Source organism: Nerophis lumbriciformis, linkage group LG17 (assembly GCF_033978685.3).
Source record: "Nerophis lumbriciformis linkage group LG17, RoL_Nlum_v2.1, whole genome shotgun sequence".
Classification (NCBI taxonomy): Eukaryota; Metazoa; Chordata; class Actinopteri; order Syngnathiformes; family Syngnathidae; genus Nerophis; species Nerophis lumbriciformis.
The window spans coordinates 5,230,491-5,258,381 of NC_084564.2; the positions used below are offsets into that span (position 1 = coordinate 5,230,491).

The window sequence follows — 27,891 nt, forward strand, 5'->3', positions numbered from 1 at the left end:
ATATAAAGTTTTTATTTTTTTTAAGTTTTATGCACTTTTTAATGACAAAAATATGAAAAATGTTCCCTTAAAAAAATTTCAAAGTAGAATATTTGATGTGATTAAATTGATCACAAATTCATAGAATTGATTTTAATTCATTATTACCTTTTTAAGCAAAAAAAAAGTTCCCTTAAGTTTGGTCCCGGGGACCCGGAAGGGTGTCCGTCGTAAAAATGTTAAAAATTAAGTCATATATTATTTTTGCTTAAATATCTCGATCAACTTTAGGTATATCTGTCAATATAAAGTTTTTATTTTTTTTAAGTTTTATGCACTTTTTAATGACAAAAATATGAAACATTTTCCCTTAAAAAATTTCAAAGTAGAATATTTGATGTGATTAAATTGATCACAAATTCATAGAATTGATTTTAATTCATTATTACCTTTTTAAGCAAAAAAAAAGTCCCCTTAAGTTTGGTCCCGGGGACCCGGAAGGGCGTCCGTCGTAAAAATGTTAAAAATTAAGTCATATATTATTTTTGCTTAAATATCTCGATCAACTTTAGGTATACAGTATCTGTCAATATAAAGTTTTTATTTTTTTTTAAGTTTTATGCACTTTTTAATGACAAAAATATGAAAAATTTTCCCTTAAAAAAATTCAAAGTAGAATATTTGATGTGATTAAATTGATCACAAATTCATAGAATTGATTTTAATTCATTATTACCTTTTTAAGCAAAAAAAAAGTTCCCTTAAGTTTGGTCCCGGGGACCCGGAAGGGTGTCCGTCGTAAAAATGTTAAAAATTAAGTCATATATTATTTTTGCTTAAATATCTCGATCAACTTTAGGTATATCTGTCAATATAAAGTTTTTATTTTTTTTAAGTTTTATGCACTTTTTAATGACAAAAATATGAAACATTTTCCCTTAAAAAATTTCAAAGTAGAATATTTGATGTGATTAAATTGATCACAAATTCATAGAATTGATTTTAATTCATTATTACCTTTTTAAGCAAAAAAAAAGTCCCCTTAAGTTTGGTCCCGGGGACCCGGAAGGGCGTCCGTCGTAAAAATGTTAAAAATTAAGTCATATATTATTTTTGCTTAAATATCTCGATCAACTTTAGGTATACAGTATCTGTCAATATAAAGTTTTTATTTTTTTTTAAGTTTTATGCACTTTTTAATGACAAAAATATGAAAAATTTTCCCTTAAAAAAATTCAAAGTAGAATATTTGATGTGATTAAATTGATCACAAATTCATAGAATTGATTTTAATTCATTATTACCTTTTTAAGCAAAAAAAAAAGTCCCCTTAAGTTTGGTCCCGGGGACCCGGAAGGGTGTCCGTCGTAAAAATGTTAAAAATTAAGTCATATATTATTTTTGCTTAAATATCTCGATCAACTTTAGGTATATCTGTCAATATAAAGTTTTTATTTTTTTTAAGTTTTATGCACTTTTTAATGACAAAAATATGAAACATTTTCCCTTAAAAAATTTCAAAGTAGAATATTTGATGTGATTAAATTGATCACAAATTCATAGAATTGATTTTAATTCATTATTACCTTTTTAAGCAAAAAAAAAGTCCCCTTAAGTTTGGTCCCGGGGACCCGGAAGGGCGTCCGTCGTAAAAATGTTAAAAATTAAGTCATATATTATTTTTGCTTAAATATCTCGATCAACTTTAGGTATATCTGTCAATATAAAGTTTTTATTTTTTTTACGTTTTATGCACTTTTTAATGACAAAAATATGAAAAATTTTCCCTTAAAAAAATTCAAAGTAGAATATTTGATGTGATTAAATTGATCACAAATTCATAGAATTGATTTTAATTCATTATTACCTTTTTAAGCAAAAAAAAAGTTCCCTTAAGTTTGGTCCCGGGGACCCGGAAGGGTGTCCGTCGTAAAAATGTTAAAAATTAAGTCATATATTATTTTTGCTTAAATATCTCGATCAACTTTAGGTATATCTGTCAATATAAAGTTTTTATTTTTTTTAAGTTTTATGCACTTTTTAATGACAAAAATATGAAAAATGTTCCCTTAAAAAATTTCAAAGTAGAATATTTGATGTGATTAAATTGATCACAAATTCATAGAATTGATTTTAATTCATTATTACCTTTTTAAGCAAAAAAAAAGTCCCCTTAAGTTTGGTCCCGGGGACCCGGAAGGGTGTCCGTCCTAAAAATGTTAAAAATTAAGTCATATATTATTTTTGCTTAAATATCTCGATCAACTTTAGGTATATCTGTCAATATAAAGTTTTTATTTTTTTTAAGTTTTATGCACTTTTTAATGACAAAAATATGAAACATTTTCCCTTAAAAAATTTCAAAGTAGAATATTTGATGTGATTAAATTGATCACAAATTCATAGAATTGATTTTAATTCATTATTACCTTTTTAAGCAAAAAAAAAAGTCCCCTTAAGTTTGGTCCCGGGGACCCGGAAGGGTGTCCGTCGTAAAAATGTTAAAAATTAAGTCATATATTATTTTTGCTTAAATATCTCGATCAACTTTAGGTATATCTGTCAATATAAAGTTTTTATTTTTTTTAAGTTTTATGCACTTTTTAATGACAAAAATATGAAACATTTTCCCTTAAAAAATTTCAAAGTAGAATATTTGATGTGATTAAATTGATCACAAATTCATAGAATTGATTTTAATTCATTATTACCTTTTTAAGCAAAAAAAAAAAGTCCCCTTAAGTTTGGTCCCGGGGACCCGGAAGGGTGTCCGTCGTAAAAATGTTAAAAATTAAGTCATATATTATTTTTGCTTAAATATCTCGATCAACTTTAGGTATACAGTATCTGTCAATATAAAGTTTTTATTTTTTTTAAGTTTTATGCACTTTTTAATGACAAAAATATGAAAAATGTTCCCTTAAAACATTTCAAAGTAGAATTTTTGATGTGATTAAATTGATCACAAATTCATAGAATTGATTTTAATTCATTATTACCTTTTTAAGCAAAAAAAAAAAGTCCCCTTAAGTTTGGTCCCGGGGACCCGGAAGGGTGTCCGTCGTAAAAATGTTAAAAATTAAGTCATATATTATTTTTGCTTAAATATCTCGATCAACTTTAGGTATACAGTATCTGTCAATATAAAGTTTTTATTTTTTTTAAGTTTTATGCACTTTTTAATGACAAAAATATGAAAAATTTTCCCTTAAAAAAATTCAAAGTAGAATATTTGATGTGATTAAATTGATCACAAATTCATAGAATTGATTTTAATTCATTATTACCTTTTTAAGCAAAAAAAAAAAGTCCCCTTAAGTTTGGTCCGGGGGACCCGGAAGGGTGTCCGTCGTAAAAATGTTAAAAATTAAGTCATATATTATTTTTGCTTAAATATCTCGATCAACTTTAGGTATATCTGTCAATATAAAGTTTTTATTTTTTTTAAAGTTTTATGCACTTTTTAATGACAAAAATATGAAACATTTTCCCTTAAAAAAATTCAAAGTAGAATATTTGATGTGATTAAATTGATCACAAATTCATAGAATTGATTTTAATTCATTATTACCTTTTTGGCTAACGTTAGCTGTGATGCTAGCGCAGCCGTGTCACCAACGTTCTCTCTAAGGTGCGCGCTTGTGCAATTGCGCACTGTTTAAACGTCCTCTGCGCATAGCAATTATATGCCACGCACAAAATCAAATAAAAAAATAAGCGCATAACAATTTTCGACACACTGACACGACAGAGAAAACAGTTTTCGTCATTATTGTTCAAATATTATAACGTCTGTCGAGACGCTTATTTCCATTCGGTGCCACACGTCCACACCATCAAAATGCCGAGGCAAAAATTTCCACATCAACACCGTATGAAAAAATTAGTGATTTTTTTAGTTGTGATTTCCTTCTCTGCATGAAAGTTTAAAAGTAGCATATATTAATGCAGTATGAAGAAGAATGTTTTAATGTAGACATGCAAGCCTTAAAAGAAAATGTTGAAAATCAAGACTACATTTCCTGCAAATGGATGCATTTCTACCCTATATTTTAACTTTAGATTTATTCTCATATCAAACTTTTGGCTGTCTTTTTGACACTTACATCCGGCGCCCCCCCTCCACACCCTGGATTATAAATAATGTAAATAATTCAATGTGATTATCTTGTGTGATGACTGTATTATGATGATAGTATATCTGATAGTATATATCTGTATCATGAATCAATTTAAGTGGACCCCGACTTAAACAAGTTGAAAAACTTATTGGGGTGTTACCATTTAGTGGTCAATTGTACGGAATATGTACTTCACTGTGCAACCTACTAATAAAAGTCTCAATCAATCAATCAAAACACATAGAATCATCATACTGCTGTGATTATATGCATCAAGTGTTTATTCAAGGCTAAGGCAAAATATCGAGATATATATCGTGTATCGCAATATGGCCTTAAAATATCGCAATATTTAAAAAAAAAACATATCGCCCAGCCCTTGTTTCAATGATGCCATTTCTGTTTGTCATGTATAATTTTGTCTATTTTGTGTTTATCCTTGAATAAACAGGTCAGTTTCTTGTTACCAACCATTGTGTATTATTCAAACTCCCCTAATTCAGCTGGCTAGTTGTTATCAAGAGTACTAAAACCCTTTTCAACATGATTCTGACAACTAAGTAGGCTAAATAACTTTAAACTTTAATACATGCTCGGATAGGCCATTATCGGTCAGTATCGGTATCGGTCAGTATCGGTATCGGATCGGAAGTGCAAAAACAATATCGGTATCGGATCGGGAGTGCAAAAACCTGGATCGGGACATCCCTAATCCTCCGCATATTCAGCTTCAAAAAGATAAGGTTGTGAATCCTTATTTGTCCAAAAATAGTCGTCTTCAATGTTTCTTACCAAGTCTGCCATGGTTAGAACATGGTTTGTTGCCAGAAGTCGGAAGTGAGCTACTATGAAAACGAAAATAAATGCGCGGAGGAAATCAGAACAAAAAAAGACCAAAATACGGTAATTATAGTACATACTACATATTGTTATGAATAGAGGTGGAATCTTTAGGCACCTCACAATTCGATTACGATTCAGGAGATAGATTCGATTAAAAATCGATTATTAATACATCTTTAATTTATGTACTGTATATTAATGCAGTTTTACATTTCTTTTCGTTTCACTAAATAAGCATTCAGCAGTTGCAACTTTTAAAAAGAGTGCATTTGTAATAAGAAATAGTTGAATTAATTCACATCACATTTAATACATAAAAAGAGACAACTGGAATTATATCAAACTGATTTTTGATGTTGATTGGAACGTGTCATTTTGAAAATGCTTAATCGAAAATTAAAAGTATGTTGGAGTTCGGGTGTTGGTGGAGGGTACAGTTATAAAGTCATCTAAATCATTTGTGTTAAAAAGGGGGCAGATAAATATAAGAATAGTATTCTTCCATCTGCTCCTTTCTGATCATGGAAATGTATAAGAAACAAAAAAACAATGACAGTGTCAACTGTATATGGCTTGTATATACCGGTATGCATTTTCATGAAAGGAATAAAAAGAAATGATGATGATGAATACATTAATGGAAATATGTGCAAAACTGGAACATAAGTGCTCTAAAATAAAGGAGCTGGTCGGATCTCTTCAAGTGGCTCGCTGCAGTCAGCCAAATTTTAGAACTGTCTGCATTACTTTATTTACAATAAATACATTGATTATTTAACATCTACTAATTAATTTTAAATGTGTTCATGTCCGAATTGCAAAGCATCTAAAAATAGATTATTTCCCCCACCTCTAGTTATGAACGTGTCTGTTACTACATCATATAAGTAGACTTGCAGTGTGTATATAAAACGCTGATGGAGGGCTTTGAAGGCCACCCATTAGCCACATTTTGCAAGCATTTTTTATCATTCTTAAAATCATAAAAACATATGACTTTTGTCTCTCATAATGATTGTGAACAGTAGACACAATTCCAAAAAAAAGTGTAGTTCCGCTTTAAGTCTCTAGATCAGGGGTACTCACACTTTTTCTGCAGGCGAGCTACTTTTCAATTGATCAAGTTGTGGGGATCTACCTCATTCATATATATAATTGATATTTACTTATTTATGAAATATATGTTTTTGTTAACAAGTTAAAGGTGTTTAATGATAATGCAAGCATGTTTAACACATATACCGGTAGTTAATATTGTTAAAAAATTAAAGGTGTTTAATGATAATACAAGTATGTTTAATACATATAGTTAATATTGTTAACAAGTAAAAGGTGTTTAAAGATAATGCAAGCATGTTTAACACATATAGGTAATATTGTTAAAAAATTAAAGGTGTTTAATGATAATACACGTATGTTTAATACATATAGTTAATATTGTTAACTTAAAGGTGTTTAAAGATAATACAAGCATGTTTAACACATATAGTTAATATTGTTAACAAGTTAAAGGTGTTTAAAGATAATACAAGCATGTTTAACACATATAGATTCCTTTCTTTCATGAATACAAGAATATATACCTACTCAGTGGCCTAGTGGTTAGAGTGTCCGCCCTGAGATCGGTAGGTTGTGAGTTCAAACCCCGGCCGAGTCATACCAAAGACTATAAAAATGGGACCCATTACCTCCCTGCTTGGCACTCAGCATCAAGGGTTGGAATTGGGGGTTAAATCACCAAAATGATTCCCGGGCGCGGCCACCGCTGCTGCCCACTGCTCCCCTCACCTCCCAGGGGGTGATCAAGGGTGATGGGTCAAATGCAGAGAATAATCTCGCCACACCTAGTGTGTGTGTGACAATCATTGGTACTTTAACTTTAACTTAACTTTTATATAAGTTGGTGTATTACCTGATTCTGATGACTTGCATTGATTGGAATCAGACAGTGGTGCTGATGTCCGCATTTTCGAATGGAGGAGAAAAAAAAGTCCTCCATTCCGTCCAATACCACATGAAAGTGGTTGGTTTTTGGCATCTTATTTGTCCAGCTTCCGTACTCCTTTGTATACACTTTACAAGAAATACATTGTCGGCAAACTCCGTAGCTTGCTAGCTTGTGCACGCCAGCTTTCTGAGACTCTTATTTTGGTAGCGCAGGCAGGATGAAGCAGAGCTTTTATTGTGCAACTGTGCAGTCGGTCTTTGGAGTTTTGACGACAGGTACGGCGCCAGAGTCTGTTGAAATAAAGTGTTTCTCGCCTTCCAGTCGGTCATTTTAATGAGCTGGCAGCAGCCAGCGACATCTCAGAAGACCCTCGGGTGCCGTGAATGTCAATCAAGTGACGAAAGTGACGTCATAGTGAAGATTTATGATCGCTCATTTTTAGGACTATTTTTTTAATGCCTGGCTGGTGATCGACTGACACACCCTCCGAGATCGACCGGTAGCTCGCGATCGACGTAATGAGCACCCCTGCTCTAGATCAACTTCAACTATATCCATCAATTATAAGTATTTATTTCTTTATGTTTGTTTGATGCACTTTTGGTTAGAGAAATTGTTTTTTATGTGGCAAAAACACAAAATATGCAATAATTTCCCCCAAAAAATATTTCAAAGTGGAATTTTTGATGTGACGTAATTGGAGCCTTAAGTAGGTCAATAACATAACATTGGTTTTGATTCATCCATCAACTTGTTCTTGTTACATTTCACCTGTTTGCTCTTTTAGTACAAATTTTTGTTTTTTTAATAAGATTTTAAGAAAATTGAAGTCAAAAGTTAAAAACATTTATCTGCAGGCGGCCACACTTTGGACATTCCTGGTTTTAGGTTTCCACATGTGTTGTTGTGGTGTGTTGCAGCGCGCAGCTCAGCAAAGTGAGGGAGAGGTTGTGGCTGCAGCCGGCCGTCGCCAACGACACGGGCCAGTACACCTGCATGCTCCGGTCAGAACCACGCCTGACGTTGTGTCTCCCTCTAAACACAACCGGAATGCTTTGCTTTGACGTCCGCTTTGTTGTCTCGCCTGCCGCAGCAACAAGTCGCACTGCAGCAAGATGGCCGTGCGTCTGGCGGTGTTGCGGCGCGAAGAGGCGTCCGTGGGCTCCGAATGCGATCTGCCGGTTGCCGCGGCGGCCGGTCAGGTGGTCATTCCTTTGCAGTGGGGCGAGACAATGGACTGCCCGGACTGGCAGGATGCTAAAAACATGTCCGACAGTCCACCTACTGTCACCTGGTACCATGTGAGATAACTGTTTTGTTTGCATTGGCTCTTTGTTGACGACCTCCACCAAACTAGGTGTGTGTGTGTGTGTGTGTGTCAGGAGTGCCAACAGCCTGAGCGGTGGACGAGTGATCGTGAACAGAAGGATGTCAGTCTTCAGATCCACTTCATGGTTGACCAGTACCAAGGCCTTTATTACTGCCGAGTGCACTACCAGAGGGCGGGCCGAGCCTTGGTCTTCACCAGGAGCGTCAACGTGACCGCCGTCTGTAAGACCGCCTGTGACATCGCACACGCTCGCACCAGGCTGAGGTCATTTGTGCGTTTTTAGATTCACCGCGCCTGCCTAAGGAGCCCGGCGTCCTCCAGCCGACACAAGACCAGGTCTTCACTGTCAAACCAGGCGAGTAAACCGCTCTGAGATGTAATGTTGGAACTGCGCCAGTCCTGGAACTTTTCTGACACTCCTCGTATTTGTTCTTCTTTCCTCCCCTCAGACTCGGACGTGCGTCTGGTCTGCAGAGGAAAATTTCCCTATCTGGACTCGGCTTGGGACATCTGGTGGACCGTCGATGGAAAGACGCTGGAGGATCTGGCCGACACGAGATTCTCCAGAACCAATAAGTAAGACTAGTCTTTACTCTGTAATGGGAAAGTCTTCCGTGCGGTTTGGACCTTTTTAGAGGGGCGTCCAAACTGGGCCAGAATCTGCGCGGATAGGCAATTATTTCATCCGCAACCGCATCAGAAAGTCGTCAACCATCCGCCATCCACCCGATGTAACATTTGATCAGAACCGCAGCCGCCCGCACCCGCCCGTTGTTATATATCTAATATAGACGATGCAAGGCATTAGTGAGGTTATAAAGCTTTTGCCTGTTAAAGAAAGGAGACTGATCCAATGCAGCACAGACATTCGCGTGCCACGCTGTCACGACCCAGACGCACACCAGTGCGCAATCATATGGGAGCCGCGCTGAGCGCACCTCCAAGCGCGTCTCGCTGCCGGCGACGGCCGCGTATGAGCCCGACGCTCCAGCGCCATCCATTTTCAGGGCTAGTTGATTCGGCAGGTGGGTTGTTACACACTCCTTAGCGGGTTCCGACTTCCATGGCCACCGTCCAGCTGCTGTCTATATCAACCAGGGTGAGCCCCACCCCTTTCGTGAGCGCACTGCGCGCGGAGTGACCCCTGTTACGCGCCCCCGACAATGGGGGTGGCGGGCAGGTAAGCTGCGCGGGTGGAGCGCGCGGAGTGACCCCTGTTACGAGCCCCCGGCCACGGGGGTGGCGGGCAGGTAAGCTGCTTACCTGCTGCGCGCGAAGGCGGACGAGGCGGGGTGTCGGTGCGGTGGGCGCGGTAGTGACCCTGGACGTGCGTCGGGCCCTTCTCGCGGATCGCCTCAGCTACGGCTCCCGGTGGGGCCCTCTCGGGGGAAGGGGCCTCGGTCCCGGACCCCGGCGAGGCGTCCCTTCTCCGCTCCGTGTCCATCTCTTTTTTTTTTTTTCTTCTATTGTGGCATATGCTGCAGGTGCCTGCTCGTTTTTCGTATGTGGGTAACAACATTTAACTATGTATATATATTTCCCAATTGGTTTAACTGCCACCCGCCTGAATCTATTTAAAATCTAATTTTTTTTTATTTCAACCACCCGACCCGACACGCGGATAAAATCTAATTTTTTTTAATTTCATCCGCCCATTATCCGCGGACTCCGCGGTTGTGCCCGCAAACCGCGCATCTCTAGCGCAGACGTTCTGAGTTTTCCTCCTTTTTGGCAATTTGGAGCGGGCATTAAATACACTGCCCAGTAACTTCCCTCCTTCCTGATTGGTCCATTTAAACGACAACTGCGGATTTGAGGGAAACCGTTACCTTCCAGGGTTTCCGGGATCATTAAAAACCATTAAAAGTCATTAAATGGATTTTGCTAAATTTAAGGCCTTAAATGACATTAAAAAAGCATTAAATATGATGTCCAGAGTAGGGATGTCCCGATCCAGGTTTTTGCACTTCCGATCCGATACCGATACTGACCGATACCGATACTGACCGATACTGGCCTATCCGAGCATGTATTAAAGTTTAAAGTTATTTAGCCTACTTAGTTGTCAGAATCATGTTGAAAAGGGTTTTAGTACTCTTGATAACAACTAGCCAGCTGAATTAGGGGAGTTTGAATAATACACAATGGTTGGTAACAAGAAACTGACCTGTTTATTCAAGGATAAACACAAAATAGACAAAATTATACATGACAAACAGAAATGGCATCATTGAAACAAGGGCTGGGCGATATGGCCTTTTTTTAATATTGCGATATTTTAAGGCCATATTGCGATACACAATATATATCTCGATATTTTGCCTTAGCCTTGAATGAACACTTGATGCATATAATCACAGCAGTATGATGATTCTATGTGTTTTGATTGATTGATTGAGACTTTTATTAGTAGGTTGCACAGTGAAGTACATATTCCGTACAATTGACCACTAAATGGTAACACCCCAATAAGTTTTTCAACTTGTTTAAGTCGGGGTCCACTTAAATTGATTCATGATACAGATATATATATACTATCAGATATATACTATCATCATAATACAGTCATCACACAAGATAATCACATTGAATTATTTACATTATTTATAATCCAGGGTGTGGAGGGGGGCGCCGGATGTAAGTGTCAAAAAGACAGCCAAAAGAGTTTGATATGAGAATAAATCTAAAGTTAAAATATAGGGTAGAAATGCATCCATTTGCAGGAAATGTAGTCTTGATTTTCAACATTTTCTTTCAAGGCTTGCATGTCTACATTAAAACATTCTTCTTCCTACTGCATTAATATATGCTACTTTTAAACTTTCATGCAGAGAAGGAAATCACAACTAAAAAAAATCAATAATTTTTTCATCCGGTGTTGATCTGGAAATTTTTGCCTCGGCATTTTGATGGTGTGGGCGTGTGGCACCGAATGGAGATAAGCGTCTCAACAGACGTTATAATATTTGAACAATGATGACGAAAACTGTTTTCTCTGTCGTGTCCGTGTGTCGAAAATTACTTATTTTTTTATTTGATTTTGTGCGTGGCATATAATTGCTATGCGCAGAGGACGTTTAAACAGTGCGCAATTGCACAAGCGCGCACCTTAGAGAGAACGTTGGTCACACGGCTGCGCTAGCATCACAGCTAACGTTAGCCATGCTGCTACCTCTCTGCTCGGGGAGGACGTATACGTATGTGACGTATGACGTGACAGTATGTGACGTGTGTAAGAAGGTGCGCTTGCTGTCTGTGAGAGGGAGTCACAGGAAAGAGTGAGAAGAGCCTGTCATGTAATGCCAGTAGCTAAAAGCAACTGCGTGAGAATCCACAGACCTGTGGATGTGTTGAAGGTGTGCTGGAAAATGCGGAACGGAAATTAGGGAGCAGCAGAAAAGTGGAATGTACTATTTAAATAGGTGCGTTGGAAAACACTGTTTCTTTTCTTCCTCTCTGGCTTTCGAAATGCATACAAGAGGTCTCACTCTGTGACAGCAGAATTAAATGAACAGAGTGAGGCCTCTTATCAGTCATCCACAATCTTTGTGTCGGTACGAGCAGGCGGGACCGCCATAGCTTCCACACACAGAATACGCGGACATCGCCTTGCTCGCGAAAAGCACTACTAAGTAACAAAAGTCATGATGCCAAATGTTCCTGAGTGTGAATATTTCATCTTCAAACTGAACGAGCAACACTAGTCCATCGACACGGACCAACGAGCAGTATGCCGCAATGGCACTGGCAACAAAAAAGACAACAAAACAAACTTAACCCAGTTTTTCCAACGGAGGAAAAAACCACTTCTAGATGTTTAATGTTAGTTGAAATTAAATTTGCTAACAAAGATTGAGAGTCCATTTTATTTAGTTTACCTATTTATGATAACTAAGTTATTAACCTTTAAACAACAATGGTCAGAAATACTACAGGGAACGGCGTGGCGCAGTTGGGAGAGTGGCCGTGCCAGCAACCTGAGGGTTCCTGGTTCGATCCCCACTTTCTACCAACCTCATCACGTCCATTGTGTCCTTGAGTAAGACACTTCACCCTTGGAGATGTGTTATGGTATTTTATTTATGTATTTAATTTTTTGTCATTCAAAAATACAATCATGTGTGCTTACGGACTGTATCCCTTGCAGACTGTATTGATATATATTGATATATAATGTAGGAACCAGAATATTAATAACAGAATGAAGCAACCCTTTTGTGTGAATGAGTGTAAATGGGGTAGGGAGGTTTTTTGGGTTGGTGCACTAATTGTAAGTGTATCTTGTGTTTTTTGTTGATTTAATTAAAAAAATAAAAATAAATCTTTTTTTATTTTTTTATTTCTTGCGCGGCCCGGTACCAATTGATGGTGGTTGGGGACCACTGCGATAGAACACCTTTGGGATGAATTAGAACTAAGGGACTGAGAGCCAGGCCTTCTCGACCAACATCAGTGTGTGACCTCACCAATGCGCTTTTGGAAGAATGGTCGAAAATTCCTATAAACACACTCCGCAACCTTGTGGACAGCCTTCCCAGAGGAGTTGAAGCTGTAATAGCTGCAAAAGGTCATATTGAACCCTATGGGTTAGGAATGGGATGGCACTTCAAGTTCATATGTGAGTCAAGGCACGTGGCCAAATACTTTTGGCAATATAGTGTATACATACATACTGTATATATATATATATATATATATATATATATATATATAACACAACCGGCTATCTTACACGATCATTAGTAATTTAACATAAAATACATATTAAACATTTTTATTTTTCACAATTACCGTATTTTCCGGGCTATAAGCCGTGCTGGTATATAGGCCACACCCACTAAATTTGAAGAGGAAAAAAAGTTGTTTTCATATATTAGCCGCTAGAGATGCGCAGATAGGCAATTATTTCATCCGCAACCGCATCACAAAAGTCGTCAACCATCCGCATCCACCCGAACTAACATTTAATCAAAACCGCACCCGCCCGTTGTTATATATCTAATATAGACGATGCAAGGCATTAGTGAGGTTAGAAAGCTTTTGCCTGTTAAAGAAAGGAGACTGATCCAATGCAGCAGAGACATTCAATGCATGCCACGCTGTCACGGCCCAGACGCACACCAGTGCGCAATCATCTGGGAGCCACGCTGAGCGCACCTCCAAGCGCGTGGAGGTGCGATGTCCCTCGCACCCGCGGCGGCTCCACCCGGGCTCGCGCCCGAGGCTTCAGCGCGCACCGCGGCGGCCATCCTACTCGTCGTGGCCTTGCCCTCGTGGCTCATGCTGCCGGCGACGGCCGGGTATGGGCCCGACGCTCCAGCGCCATCCATTTTCAGGGCTAGTTGATTCGGCAGGTGGGTTGTTACACACTCCTTAGCGGGTTCTGACTTCCATGGCCACCGTCCTGCTGTCTATATCAACCAACACCTTTTCTGGGGTCTGATGAGCGTCGGCATCGGGCGCCTTAACCCGGCGTTCGGTTCATCCCGCAGCGCCAGTTCTGCTTACCAAAAGTGGCCCACTCGGCTCACCAGGGTGAGCCCCACCCCTTTCGTGAGCGCACTGCGCGCGGAGTGACCCCTGTTACGAGCCCCCGGCCACGGGGGTGGCGGGCAGGTAAGCAGCTTACCTGCTGCGCGTGATGCCGGCCGCGGCGAAGGCGGACGAGGCGGGGTGTCGGTGCGGTGGGCGCGGTGGTGACCCTGGACGTGCGTCGGGCCCTTCTCGCGGATCACCTCAGCTACGGCTCCCGGTGGGGCCCTCTCGGGGGAAGGGGCCTCGGTCCCGGACCCCGACGAGGCGTCCCTTCTCCGCTCCGTAAAAGTGTCCATTTTTTTTTTTCTTCTTCTTCTTCTGTTGTGGCATATGCAGCAGGTGCCTGCTCGTTTTTCGTATGTGGGTAACAACATTTAACTATGTATATATATTTCCCAATTGGTTTAACTGCCACCCGCCTGAATCTATTTAAAATCAAATTTTTTTTTATTTCAACCACCCGACCCGACCCGACCCGCGGATAAAATCTAATTTTTTTTAATTTCATTCGCCCGACTCCGCGGTTGTGCCCGCAAACCGCGCATCTCTAATATATATATATATATATATATATATACATACATACATATATACATACATATATATACATATATATGTATATATATATATATATATATATATATATATATGTATATATATATATATATATATATATATATATATATATATATATATATATATATATATATATGTATATATATATATATATATATATATATATATATATATATATATATATATATATATAAATAACACAACTGGCTATCGTACACGATCATTAGTAATTTAACATAAAATACATATTAAAAATGTTTATTTTTCACAATTACCGTATTTTCCGGGCTATAAGCCGTGCTGGTATATAGGCCACACCCACTAAATTTGAAGAGGAAAAAAGTTTTTTTCATATATATACGCCGCAAGTTTGACAATTACTGCTATACATGATAAAAGGTGTCTTCATTTATCGATGCTTTGATGTCATAGTGCTAGGTAGTATGATTATTCCCTCACAATGTGACCAAATGTTTCTATTTGATAAGGAATGATGTAATGGATTATTTTGTCCAAATTATTTTTGTCTGATGTCCTTCAGAAGAAACAGTTTGATGGTAACAATTTCTTATGGATTGGCTCTGATCAGGAGATAAAAACTGTTTAAAGTAACCAATAAGATAAGAGGGCCAAAAAAAGTGCCAAAAGTGAGGAACTAATCACGCGGATTTTGGCACTGCTTTGACGCTATAACGGAGTCCTGGTGCGTTATTCTCTGCTGGACTGTCCGGGTCTTGTGTTTGCTCGCAGGCATGTGAGCTACGACTACGGGGACCGCATAGAGGAGAGCGTGTTGCTGATCCAGGACTTCCGCTCTGAAGACCTGGCGAAGACGTTCAACTGCTCCGTGAAGAACGAGCGAGGCTTCCACACCCGCAGAGCTCATCTGCAGGAGGAGGGTGAGACAGGACACACACTTCCTTTCACAGTAAGCCTGTAATGACAAGGACTTTTAATGTGCTGGATCAGTGTCTTTGCCCTCGGTGGAGCTGGGTTGTGGTCTCGCCGTAACGCTGGTCCTCATGCTCGTCCTCTTTGTGGTCTATCACGTCTTCTGGCTGGAGCTGCTACTACTTTACCGCTCCTGGTTTGGCACTGACGAGCGCTACACAGGTGAGCGTCGCCCGGTCAATGTCACAATGTGCAGCCGTAGCACGCAAAGGACGCAAGTATAGGCACACGCCTATTCATCAACGAGAGGTTAGACTCTAGTCCTAAGTTGTCCCTGAATTCTTCATCTTAGACTTTTTCAGGTCTTTGAAGGGGAACATTTGCAGACAAGAACACACGTCTTTCTCTTTTTTCTGCATTTGTAAATAGTAAATAAAAACTGCTAGCAAGAGGCGGCTAACAGGATATTATCTCATTTGTTTATAAAGCGCTCTTAAAAAAAAACTACATCAATGTTTTATATACATGCTGTAACGATGTATGTAGCACATACATAATAACGTCTAATATTTACGTATTTTGGTCATTTAAAGCATTACCGCAACTTCTCTCCTGAGTGCATTGATTTCACAGAGTGCATAGCAACGAACGCTACTTCTGTCAACAACAACAACACTAATCATGGCAGACTTCATGAGAGCCAAAGACTACTTTGGGACAAATACTGACCCAGAAGCTTATATTTTTGAGCCTGAATATATGGAGGAAGAGTTACAAGTTTTAGAAGCTGAGTCACAAGCAGATCCAGCTCTAGTGAAACACTAGGCATCATGTAGCAGTAGTGCTAAACAAGAAATACGAGATAAGCACAAAACAAAACATTGACTTACAATGTCATGCATTAGCTCATACAACAGGGGTTTAAAACTACTTTTCATGAGGGCCACATCGTATTTATGGCTGCCCTCAGAGGGCCGTTTGTAACCGTTAATATATGAATATAAATGTTACGGATTAGCCTCATGATATTATTGCACAATTGCTAATACATTCGATATAGATATATATATATATATACATATATATCAGTGACGTCGCCTATACTGTATGAAACTACAAAATAACAAACACGGAGGCTCCAGTTTACACGAGGACCACTTTATTTACCTTCTTTCAAAAACCTCCGCAACGTGACATCACTTCCGCTCTTAGCGCTTTCAAAATAAGAGCTCAAGGCATACACTGTATAACAGCACATAACAGGAACTTAACATCACAAAGAGGAAAGCCCATGAAAATAGGTTACAAAAGTTATTTAATAAGAAGCCAAAAAGTGCAAAAACAATCATGTTCGTGTTGGAGGAGTTGTGAATTAGGTACACCTGCAGTCTGCAGGTGTATCTAATGTTGTGTCCCTGCAGTCATTCACAACTCCTCCAACACCAACATTATTGTTTTTGCACTTTTTGGCTTCTTATGAAATAATTTTTTTAAATAGATTCAATCTTGCACGTGGAAAGTTTAAGTGTGGGCTTTAGTTGATATAACAATTCTACGGCGGGGGTGCAGGAGGCGAGCCTCAGCCAGTGCGTCTTTTGCAGCCGTTTTATGATCGCTCAGCACAAGAAATACGTTACACACATACAGTTGTTGACAAAATACATTGTACATTATATACCTCAGCTAACTAAACTATGGAAATGTATAATATAGTTCATATAGCAATACGGTCTCACTGCACAGCAGGCCAGCAGTTAGCCGAGTCCGGAATCCATGTTGAGGCACTGAGTGACGTGCCTCAACTGGCTGCTGATCACCGCACCGTCTCTTCTCAGTATTTGAACGGCAAATGTGAAAATTCAGCGATTTTGAATAAAAATAATCTAAAACTGGTGAAGTTAAATGGAAAATAACTTTATAGTATAATCACTGGATACATATAACAATTTAATTTTTTTTCTTTCTTTTTACCCCGGTTGTTGTTTTTACAGTGTATTGTAAATTGAAAAAATAAATAAATAAAATAAAACATTTTAAAAAAAGGAAATGGAAAAAAAAATTACGCAAACATTTTAGTGAATTAACTATGTGTTTACCATAAAAATTATTTACATTTTTACAGTGTACAATTTGGTAACTTTTTTTTTTTTTAATTATGTGTTAAGAAGATATTTAAATATTTATTTTTATTTTATCAAAACAAATGTTTGGAATATATGATAATATAATATATGTTGAAGTATTAGATAATATTAACTGAAAGATTGCATGCAGCAATGTATTTTTTTAACTGCTGTCAAATATTACATTTACTAATGAGATTAATCATGATTAACTACAGGTTATTATTCGCTTGCGTAATTTAAATTAACGTAAGAAAATACCCCAATATTTTGACACAAACGCAATTACTGTGTGATAAGTCTACTTACAGTATATACATTATTGATGCAGTATTTTTTTGTGATTAATCGCAAGAGGTAACTCATTATTTATGACAGCCCTCAGTTTTTTCTGTCAAAATGGAAAGAACGGATACATTTAGTAGGAAAAGAAAGTACCGTATTGACTATTATTTCCAGGCTTTCGTGGGCCATATAAAATGATGTGGTGGGCCAGATGTGGCCCTTGGGCCTTGAGTTTGACATCTGTGTCTCTTCATAACAATGTCGCTAATACTTGGTTAATATGCAGGTCACGGCATCTACAGGTAAAAGCCAGTAAATTAGAATATTTTGAAAAACTTGATTTATTTCAGTAATTGCATTCAAAAGGTGTAACTTGTACATTATATTTATTCATTGCACACAGACTGATGCATTCAAATGTTTATTTCATTTAATTTTGATGATTTGAAGTGGCAACAAATGAAAATCCAAAATTCCGTGTGTCACAAAATTAGAATATTACTTAAGGCTAATACAAAAAAGGGATTTCTAGAAATGTTGGCCAACTGAAAAGTATGAAAATGAAAAATATGAGCATGTACAATACTCAATACTTGGTTGGAGCTCCTTTTGCCTCAATTACTGCGTTAATGCGGCGTGGCATGGAGTCGATGAGTTTCTGGCACTGCTCAGGTGTTATGAGAGCCCAGGTTGCTCTGATAGTGGCCTTCAACTCTTCTGCGTTTTTGGGTCTGGCATTCTGCATCTTCCTTTTCACAATACCCCACAGATTTTCTATGGGGCTAAGGTCAGGGGAGTTGGCGGGCCAATTTAGAACAGAAATACCATGGTCCGTAAACCCGGCACGGGTAGATTTTGCGCTGTGTGCAGGCGCCAAGTCCTGTTGGAACTTGAAATCTCCATCTCCATAGAGCAGGTCAGCAGCAGGAAGCATGAAGTGCTCTAAAACTTGCTGGTAGACGGCTGCGTTGACCCTGGATCTCAGGAAACAGAGTGGACCGACACCAGCAGATGACATGGCACCCCAAACCATCACCCAACCAAGCAAATTTTGCATTTCCTTTGGAAATCGAGGTCCCAGAGTCTGGAGGAAGACAGGAGAGGCACAGGATCCACGTTGCCTGAAGTCTAGTGTAAAGTTTCCACCATCAGTGATGGTTTGGGGTGCCATGTCATCTGCTGGTGTCGGTCCACTCTGTTTCCTGAGATCCAGGGTCAACGCAGCCGTCTACCAGCAAGTTTTAGAGCACTTCATGCTTCCTGCTGCTGACCTGCTCTATGGAGATGGAGATTTCAAGTTCCAACAGGACTTGGCGCCTGCACACAGCGCAAAATCTACCCGTGCCGGGTTTACGGACAATGGTATTTCTGTTCTAAATTGGCCCGCCAACTCCCCTGACCTTAGCCCCATAGAAAATCTGTGGGGTATTGTGAAAAGGAAGATGCAGAATGCCAGACCCAAAAACGCAGAAGAGTTGAAGGCCACTATCAGAGCAACCTGGGCTCTCATAACACCTGAGCAATGCCAGAAACTCATCGACTCCATGCCACGCCGCATTAACGCAGTAATTGAGGCAAAAGGAGCTCCAACCAAGTACCGTATTTTCCGCACTATAAGGCGCACCGGATTATTAGCCGCACCTTCTATGAATTACATATTTCATAATTTTGTCCACCAATAAGCCGCCCCGGACTAAAAGCCGCGCCTACGCTGCGCTAAAGTGAATGTCAAAAAAACGCTGCGCTAAAGTGAATGTCAAAAAAACAGTCAGATAGTTCAGTCAAACTTTAATAATATATTGAAAACCAGCGTTCTAACAACTCTGTCCCAAAATGTACGCAAATGTGCAATCACAAACATAGTAAAATTCAAAATGGTGTAGAACAATAGCAACATAATGTTGCTCGAACGTTAATGTCACAACACACAAAATAAACATAGCGCTCACCTTCTGAAGTTATTCTTCATTCGTAAATCCTTCAAATTCTTCGTCTTCGGTGTCCGAATTGAAAAGTTGGGCGAATACGGGATCCAAAATGGCCGGTTCCGTCTCGTCGAAGTCACCGGAGTCAGTGTCACTGTTGTCCAGCAGTTCTGTGAATCCTGCCTTCCGGAAAGCTCGGACCACAGTTGTGACCGAAATATCTGCCCAGGCATTTACGATCCACTGGCAGATGTTGGCGTATGTCGACCGGCGCTATCTGCCCGTCTTAGTGAAGGTGTGTTCGCCTTCGGAGCTGTGTGAAAAAAGCCACCCGGCCTCTTCGCGTAAACTTCCCTTAACCACTCGCTCATCTTTTCTTCATCCATCCATCCCTTCGAGTTAGCTTTTATGATGACGCCGGCTGGAAAGGTCTCTTTTGGATGGGTGGAAGTTAGCATGGCAAGCTAGAACCACAGTGAAGGATGACTTCTCATTCCCTGTGGAGCGAATATTCACCGTACGTGCTCCCGTTCCACAGTGCGGTTCAGTTGCTGTGAAATACGGTAGTAATCCGTGTGCGGATGGAGAGATTGCGTCTTTTTATGAACCGGATCGTTTTGTAGGAGCCATTTTGTGGTCTTTACAGATGTAAACAGGAAATGAAACGTACGGTGATATCCGCGCGTTTTTTCTTCTTCTTCCGGGGGCGGGTGAAGCGCTTCCTGTTCTATGGGGGCGGGTGAAGCGCTTCCTGTTCTATGGGGGCGAGTGCTTTCATTGGCGGTTGCTTGCGTAGAAGAAGAAGCGCTTCCTGTTCTACCGGGAAAAAAGATGGCGGCTGTTTACCGAAGTTGCGAGACCGAAACTTTATGAAAATGAATCGTAATAAAGCGTACCGGGTTATTAGGCGCACTGTCAGCTTTTGAGAAAAATTGTGGTTTTTAGGTGCGCCTTATAGTGCGGAAAATACGGTATTGAGTATTGTACATGCTCATATTTTTCATTTTCATACTTTTCAGTTGGCCAACATTTCTAAAAATCCCTTTTTTGTATTAGCCTTAAGTAATATTCTAATTTTGTGACACACGGAATTTTGGATTTTCATTTGTTGCCACTTCAAATCATCAAAATTAAATGAAATAAACATTTGAATGCATCAGTCTGTGTGCAATGAATAAATATAATGTACAAGTTACACCTTTTGAATGCAATTACTGAAATAAATCAAGTTTTTCAAAATATTCTAATTTACTGGCTTTTACCTGTAAATGTTGGTGGCGGTTTTGGGGCGTTTTTTTAGAGCGCTTAATATATGGAGTAAAATTACCGCCAAAATTCCACGCACAAACGTTTTTAGTCACACGCCCAGCGATTCGCAAGTAAAAAGAAACAACAATTTTCTTAAATTAAAAAAACGATTGGCAAGTATAAAAACAATTTTCTTCAAGTTAAGAGTAATATTCCACACACTTGCACTCAGAGCAGCTGTAATTCGCACTCTACAACTACAGGTGGTGCTGCTGAGTCAATTGAAGGCCGTCAGATCTACTGGTATTTGCGCATGGTGCCTTCGCCAAAAGTAGCAAGGAATAAGAAGCAGGGTGGCGGGTAACATGGCGGACAGGAGAAAGGGAAACAATCATGTAAATCATGTAATGTTCTATATTAATGCCTTTGTTTTTAGTTATGCTTGTCATGGTCAGCTGGGAAGAAACAGTAGCTCTGACCGTCTTAAATTGATTTAGCAGCCTCACCTGTTGCCAATTAAGGGACAATTGCATGTGGCGTAGGGTGGAAAAAGTACTGCCAAAAGTTTGAAGAAATATGTTTTTATACATGCAAGTATTTTTTAATTGAAGAAAACAGTTGTTTTTTTTACTTGCAAATCATTTTTTTAATTGACAAAAATTGTTTTTATTCTTGGGAATCATTTTTCAAGTGAAATTTTTTTTTTTTTGTTTTACTTGCGAATCTTTTTTTTTTTAATTCAAGACATTTTTTATACTTGCAAATCGTTTTTTATTTGAAGAAAATAGTTTTTATACTAGCGAAAAAACATTTTAATTGAAGAAAATTGTCTTCATACTTGTGAATCGTTTTTTTTGTTTGAAGAAAATTGTTTTTTATAATTAAAAAAAAAAATGTAATGAAAAAAATATTTTTGTTTTATCTGCGAAACTTTTTTTTAATTGAAGAAAATAGTTTTTATTCTTAGGAATCATTTTTTTATTGAAAAAATTATTTTTTTTAAATTCCGAATCATATTTTTAACTGAAAAAAATAGTTTTTTAATTGAAGACTTTTTTTTATACTTGCAAATCACTTTTTTTATTTGAAGAAAATTGTTTTTTCCATCCGTACATTTTCTACCGCTTGTCCCTTTCGGGGTCGCGCTGGAGCCTATCTTAGCTGCATTATAACAGCAAAAAAAAATGTAATTGAAGAAAATAGTTTTTATTCTAGCGAATTGTATTTTTAATTGAAGAAAATAGTTGTTATACTTGGGAGTCGTTTTTTTGTTTGAAGAAAATTGTTTTTATAATTAAAAAAAAATGTTTATTGAAAAAATGTTTTGTTTTACCTGCGAAACTTTTTTTTAATTGAAGAAAATAGTTTTTATTCTTGGGAATCATTTTTTTTTTTTTTTTTTTTTTTTTTAATTCCGAATCATATTTTTAACTGAAGAAAATAGTTTTTTAATTGAAGACTTTTTTTATACTTGCAAATCACTTTTTTTATTTGAAGAAATTTTTTTTTTCCATCCATACATTTTCTACCGCTTGTCCCTTTCGGAGTCGCGGGGGGTGCTGGAGCCTATCTTAGCTGCATTATACTAGCAAAAAAAAATTGTATTGAAGAAAATAGTTTTTACACTAGCGAATTGTATTTTTAATTGAAGAAAATAGTTGTTATACTTGTGAGTCGTTTTTTTGTTTGAAGAAAATAGTTTTTTACTTTTACTTTAATTGTTTTTTTTTATTGGAGAAAGTTGGGTGTGAGTAAAATCATTTTTGTGTGTTTGTGGAGTTTTGGCAGTAATTTAACTCATGATTTCAGGCGGAATAAATGACTTCCAATTATCTGAATTGTTAGCCGCCTTTTGCTAGTAGTTTTTTTACTCTTTAGAACTCAGAGAAAAGACAAAGACGTGGTCTTGTTTCACATTGGGATTGTGACTTATGGGCGGAAAAGAAAAGTGTAGTTTCCCCTTTTAAAAGGCATGCTTGGAGGAGTGTAATGTGGGGGATTTTGAAAAAATGGACAACATTTCTGTGTGTGTGTGTGTGTGTGTGTGTAGATGACAAGGAGTTCGATGTTTACATCTCGTATGCCAGAAACAGCGAGGAGGAGCAGTTTGTTCTGCGGACGCTCCGCAGAGTCCTGGAGAACGAGCTTGGATACACCGTGTGTATCTTTGACCGGGACAGTCTACCGGGCGGGAGTGAGTCCACACACACACACACGCACACATTTTTGTATTTGTTACCATCTTGGGACCTCTGAAAAATGCCTACCTCTTTAGGACCACCCTTTCTAGATATATAAAGATGTGTATTTACAACATTAATAATATGTACATACTATGCAAATACTGTATAACAATATACAATATTGTTGTGAGAAATGAGTTGGAATTTCACAAGAAAAACTTAGAATTTTGGCAGTATTATAATAAAAGTCGTCATTTTACTCAACACAAGTCAACATTTTACAAGAAAAACCGAACACTTGTGCAATATTACTCAGTAACAGTCGTAATTTTGCAAGAAAAGCTTAACATTTTGGCAATTTTATGAAGAGTCGTAATTTTGTTCAACAAAAGTCACAATTTTAAAAGAAAACTTTAAAATTTTGGCAATATTATAATAATCTGAATTTTACTTGGCAAAATTATGACAAGTCATAATTTTACTCAAAAAATGTCACTATTTTACAAGAACAACAAAAAAAATTGTAATATTGTGATAAGTCAGAATTTTATATGACAAATGTCACCGTTTTGCATTAAAAAGTAATAACTTTACATCACACTCCTCAGCCTTCCCGGTAAGGTCTATTCAGGTGTACTGGAGAGGAGGCTACGCCGGATAGTCGAACCTCGGATTCAGGAGGAACAGTGTGGTTTTCGTCCTGGTCGTGGAACTGTGGACCAGCTCTATACTCTCGGCAGGGTCCTTGAGGGTGCATGGGAGTTTTCCCAACCAGTCTACATGTGTTTTGTGGACTTGGAGAAGGCATTCGACCGTGTCCCTCGGGAAGTCCTGTGGGGAGTGCTCAGAGAGTATGGGGTATCGGACTGTCTGATTGTGGCAGTCCGCTCCCTGTATGATCAGTGTCAGAGCTTGGTCCGCATTGCCGGTAGTAAGTCGGACACGTTTCCAGTGAGGGTTGGACTCCGCCAAGGCTGCCCTTTGTCACCGATTCTGTTCATAACCTTTATGGACAGAATTTCTAGGCGCAGTCAAGGCGTTGAGGGGATCTGGTTTGGTGGCTGCAGGATTAGGTCTCTGCTTTTTGCAGATGATGTGGTCCTGATGGCTTCATCTGGCCAGGATCTTCAGCTCTCACTGGATCGTTTCGCAGCTGAGTGTGAAGCGACTGGGATGAGAATCAGCACCTCCAAGTCCGAGTCCATGGTTCTCGCCCGGAAAAGGGTGGAGTGCCATCTCCGGGTTGGGGAGGAGATCTTGCCCCAAGTGGAGGAGTTCAAGTACCTCGGAGTCTTGTTCACGAGTGAGGGAAGAGTGAATCGTGAGATCGACAGGCGGATCGGTGCGGCGTCTTCAGTAATGCGGACGCTGTATCGATCCGTTGTGGTGAAGAAGGAGCTGAGCCGGAAGGCAAAGCTCTCAATTTACCGGTCGATCTACGTTCCCATCCTCACCTATGGTCATGAGCTTTGGGTTATGACCGAAAGGACAAGATCACGGGTACAAGCGGCCGAAATGAGTTTCCTCCGCCGGGTGGCGGGGCTCTCCCTTAGAGATAGGGTGAGAAGCTCTGCCATCCGGGAGGAGCTCAAAGTAAAGCCGCTGCTCCTCCACATCGAGAGGAGCCAGATGAGGTGGTTCGGGCATCTGGTCAGGATGCCACCCGAACGCCTCCCTAGGGAGGTGTTTAGGGCACGTCCGACCGGTAGGAGGCCGCGAGGAAGACCCAGGACACGTTGGGAAGACTATGTCTCCCGGCTGGCCTGGGAACGCCTCGGGGTCCCACAGGAAGAGCTGGACGAAGTGGCTGGGGAGAGGGAAGTCTGGGCTTCCCTGCTTAGGCTGCTGCCCCCGCGACCCGACCTCGGATAAGCGGAAGAAGATGGATGGATGGATGGAACTTTACATAAAAAAAGTAATACTTTTACGAGAAAATATTGCAATATTACAGAAACAGAAAGAATATGAGAAAAAAGTTGACATTGTGAGAAAAAGACTGCTTTTAGTTATTTTTTAATTTTTGTTTGTAATTGGTTTTTTATCTTAATTTTTTACTTCATTATTACAGTATGTCTCTATATAAATTTTTTTCTTTCTTTTTTTTTTGTATAAATTTTGGCCAAAGAGGGCGCTTTTGAATTTCTTACACACACTTGTTATTACACATGTTGGCCAGAGGGGGAGCACTTTTAAAACCGACACACAGTCAATTTGAAAAATCCCTCATTTTGATAGATGTCACCAGCAGGGGTGCGAATGAGACATTCTCTATTAGATGCAATGTTATTGGGACCATGATTTATGTCATCACTTGTTCACACCTCCTCATATGGAAGCTACTTTTCCGGTAGAAATACAAGAAGACACACACACACCCATCATTAACCCCTCATGTCCCCACAGCCATCACAGATGAGACTCTAAGTTTCATAGCTCGTAGTCGGCGCCTCCTGGTGGTGGTCGGCCCCGGCTACGCCTCCCAGGGCTCGCAGGCCATGCTGGAGCTGAAGGCCGGCATCGACGGCGTGCTGGGCGGCCACCTGCGGGTCATCCTGGTGCAGTACAAGCCGGTACGGCGGCAGGACTGGGTGCGGGAGCTGAGGAGGACTCGCGTGATCCTGGCGCTGGTGCGCTGGCAGGGCGAGAAGTCGAAGGAGCTGACGTCTCGCTTCTGGAAGAAGCTGAGGGTGGAATTGCCCGTCAGGAGGGTGGGCTCGGAGGAGGCGGGGCTTATGTCCGGTGAGCGCAGAAGTGATTGATCCGCTGGACGTGACCAGAAACCATCGTCATCGGTAACAACAGCAAAGAGCTTCAGCCTGCTGGAGCGTCGTCATAGTTACGTACAGCTCCGTCAGCAAGGTGCCTTGCGAGGAGGCGGCCAGACTTCAGCGTGTGGCCTCCGGCGCCGTGAGGCGATCGGAGTCGCAAGGGTCGTGCTTCTGCTTGCGGCTGAGCAGCTGGTCCTCTCACTCGGACCTGGCTTCTTGGCGGCACCAGTGAGGTCGGACCACAAGCACACAGACCGACGCAGGGGCGTGACGGCCACAAAGGCGGAGTCAAACAGCATGGGGGCGGAGCCACAGAACAGCACAGCCTGCTCAGTGTGTTTTGGTTTTGTTACGGCGCCACAATGTGGAATACAAACGCACAGGCGAAACTCCGCCCATCAGACTCCTCATGCCTTAAACTCCACCCACAATGAGCACTGTCAGTCCAACTCCAACCATCTTCATAAAAAAACGTCGCCCATCATGAACTTTGTAACTTAAACCAAACTCTTTTTCATTTTTCATTTCTCAACATTAAAATATATTTGCATGCTGTTAAAGGATCCGCAGGAGAGTTTCACTTTTTTTTTTTCCAGCAATAGAATATTTAACATCAAGTTTGTCTTGTGGATCCCCGTAATACTGATTATGAAACTGATCAATGCTAGTCTCACTTATATTTTCTATTTAACGGTCAAGTGTTGCTGTTGTTACTCCTCCACTCCAATAGAGGGCAGCATTGCACCACAAATGTGTGTCATCCTGAGCTCAGCTTTGAATAAATATTTTAGCCAAAATAAAGTTTCAAACTGCAAAGTCGAAATTATTTCATGAGTTAAAATGGGCTCTGACGTTAATGTTTGTTTGACTGATATGAAAAAACATATTTGCTCTTTAGTTAGTTTGCTAGCTTTAACACATACTTGCCAACCTTGAGACCTCCGATTTCGGGAGGTGGGGTGTGGGGGCGTGGTCGGGCGGGGGGCGTGGTTAAGATATATATATATAAGAAATACTTGACTTTCAGTGAATTCTAGATATATATATATATATATATATATATATATATATATATATATATATATATATATATATATATATATAAATAAAATAAATACTTGAATTTCAGTGTTCATTTACAAACTACAACTCACAAACACTTTAGAGTTAGGCTCCACCATCAGAATGTGTACTTAAACTTATAAAGATCACATGGATATTATTCAGTAAGTTGATTCACCAAAACTAACCTGTAAATACCCTCAAATTAAAGCTCAAAGTGTACACTTAAAGCACATCTTGATTGTTTAATTTCAAATTCATTGTGGTGTTGTACAGAGCTGGAATACTGAAAATTGTGTCAATGTCCAAATATTTATGGACCTAACTGTATATATATATATATATATATATATATATATATATATATATATATATATATCTACATCCTGAAAATATGCAAACAAAACTGTGTTTGGATAATTGATACTTCAAATTTGCATAAATAAATATTAAGGAATATAACATAACTTGGCTTCTGAGAGCTTCAAAATGTAGTGAATAAAATGCTAAAGTTGTTGATAAACAAGCAATTATTTTAATAATTAAATATTGTCATTTTAAATGAATTATTATGATGATTTAAAATTAATTATTTCAAATATGTTTATTTTAATGTAAAATTCTATGGCTGGATGTAATAAGGAGTCAGAAAAAATAGAAATAAAAATACTATTAATTTTGATGTTTTTAGCAAAATATAGTAAAAATGTATTTAGTTTTTTTGTTTTTTTTAAATGAATAAATATCTATTTATTTTTGGGTAAGATAAACATAATAATACAATGTATCTCTAGTCTGGATGATTTAGTTCTTGTCACCCTGTTGTCCTCCCGTCGTGAAAAAAGGCTGTCCTCACTCAGGTCCACATGGAGCTGGAGGGGGCGTGGCCTCCAGCTCCGGCTGAAAATCGGGAGATTTTCGGGAGAATATTTGTCCCGGGAGGTTTTCGGGAGAGGCGCTGAATTTCGGGAGTCTCCCGGAAAATTCGGGAGGGTTGGCAAGTATGGCATAACGTAACCCCAGCCTCTACTGTAGCCTCTATTCTATGCGCCTTATAATGCGGTGCGCCTTATA

At 39.1% G+C, this 27,891-nt stretch overlaps 1 protein-coding gene across 1 annotated transcript in view; it reads left to right on the forward strand.

Annotated features, from left to right (window-relative positions):
• il1rap (interleukin 1 receptor accessory protein) overlaps nt 1-26,578 on the forward strand; it is a 39,490-nt gene extending 12,912 nt beyond the window's left edge. The window contains exons 4-12 of the mRNA XM_061972274.1: nt 7,812-7,895; nt 7,985-8,192; nt 8,274-8,442; nt 8,505-8,576; nt 8,671-8,797; nt 15,083-15,231; nt 15,302-15,445; nt 22,855-22,998; nt 25,391-26,578. Of these exons, the coding sequence (XP_061828258.1) occupies nt 7,812-7,895; nt 7,985-8,192; nt 8,274-8,442; nt 8,505-8,576; nt 8,671-8,797; nt 15,083-15,231; nt 15,302-15,445; nt 22,855-22,998; nt 25,391-25,746 (1,453 nt within the window). The 3' untranslated portion in view covers nt 25,747-26,578. The remainder of the gene's footprint in view (nt 1-7,811; nt 7,896-7,984; nt 8,193-8,273; nt 8,443-8,504; nt 8,577-8,670; nt 8,798-15,082; nt 15,232-15,301; nt 15,446-22,854; nt 22,999-25,390) is intronic.
• The last annotated feature ends 1,313 nt before the right edge of the window (nt 26,579-27,891 follow it).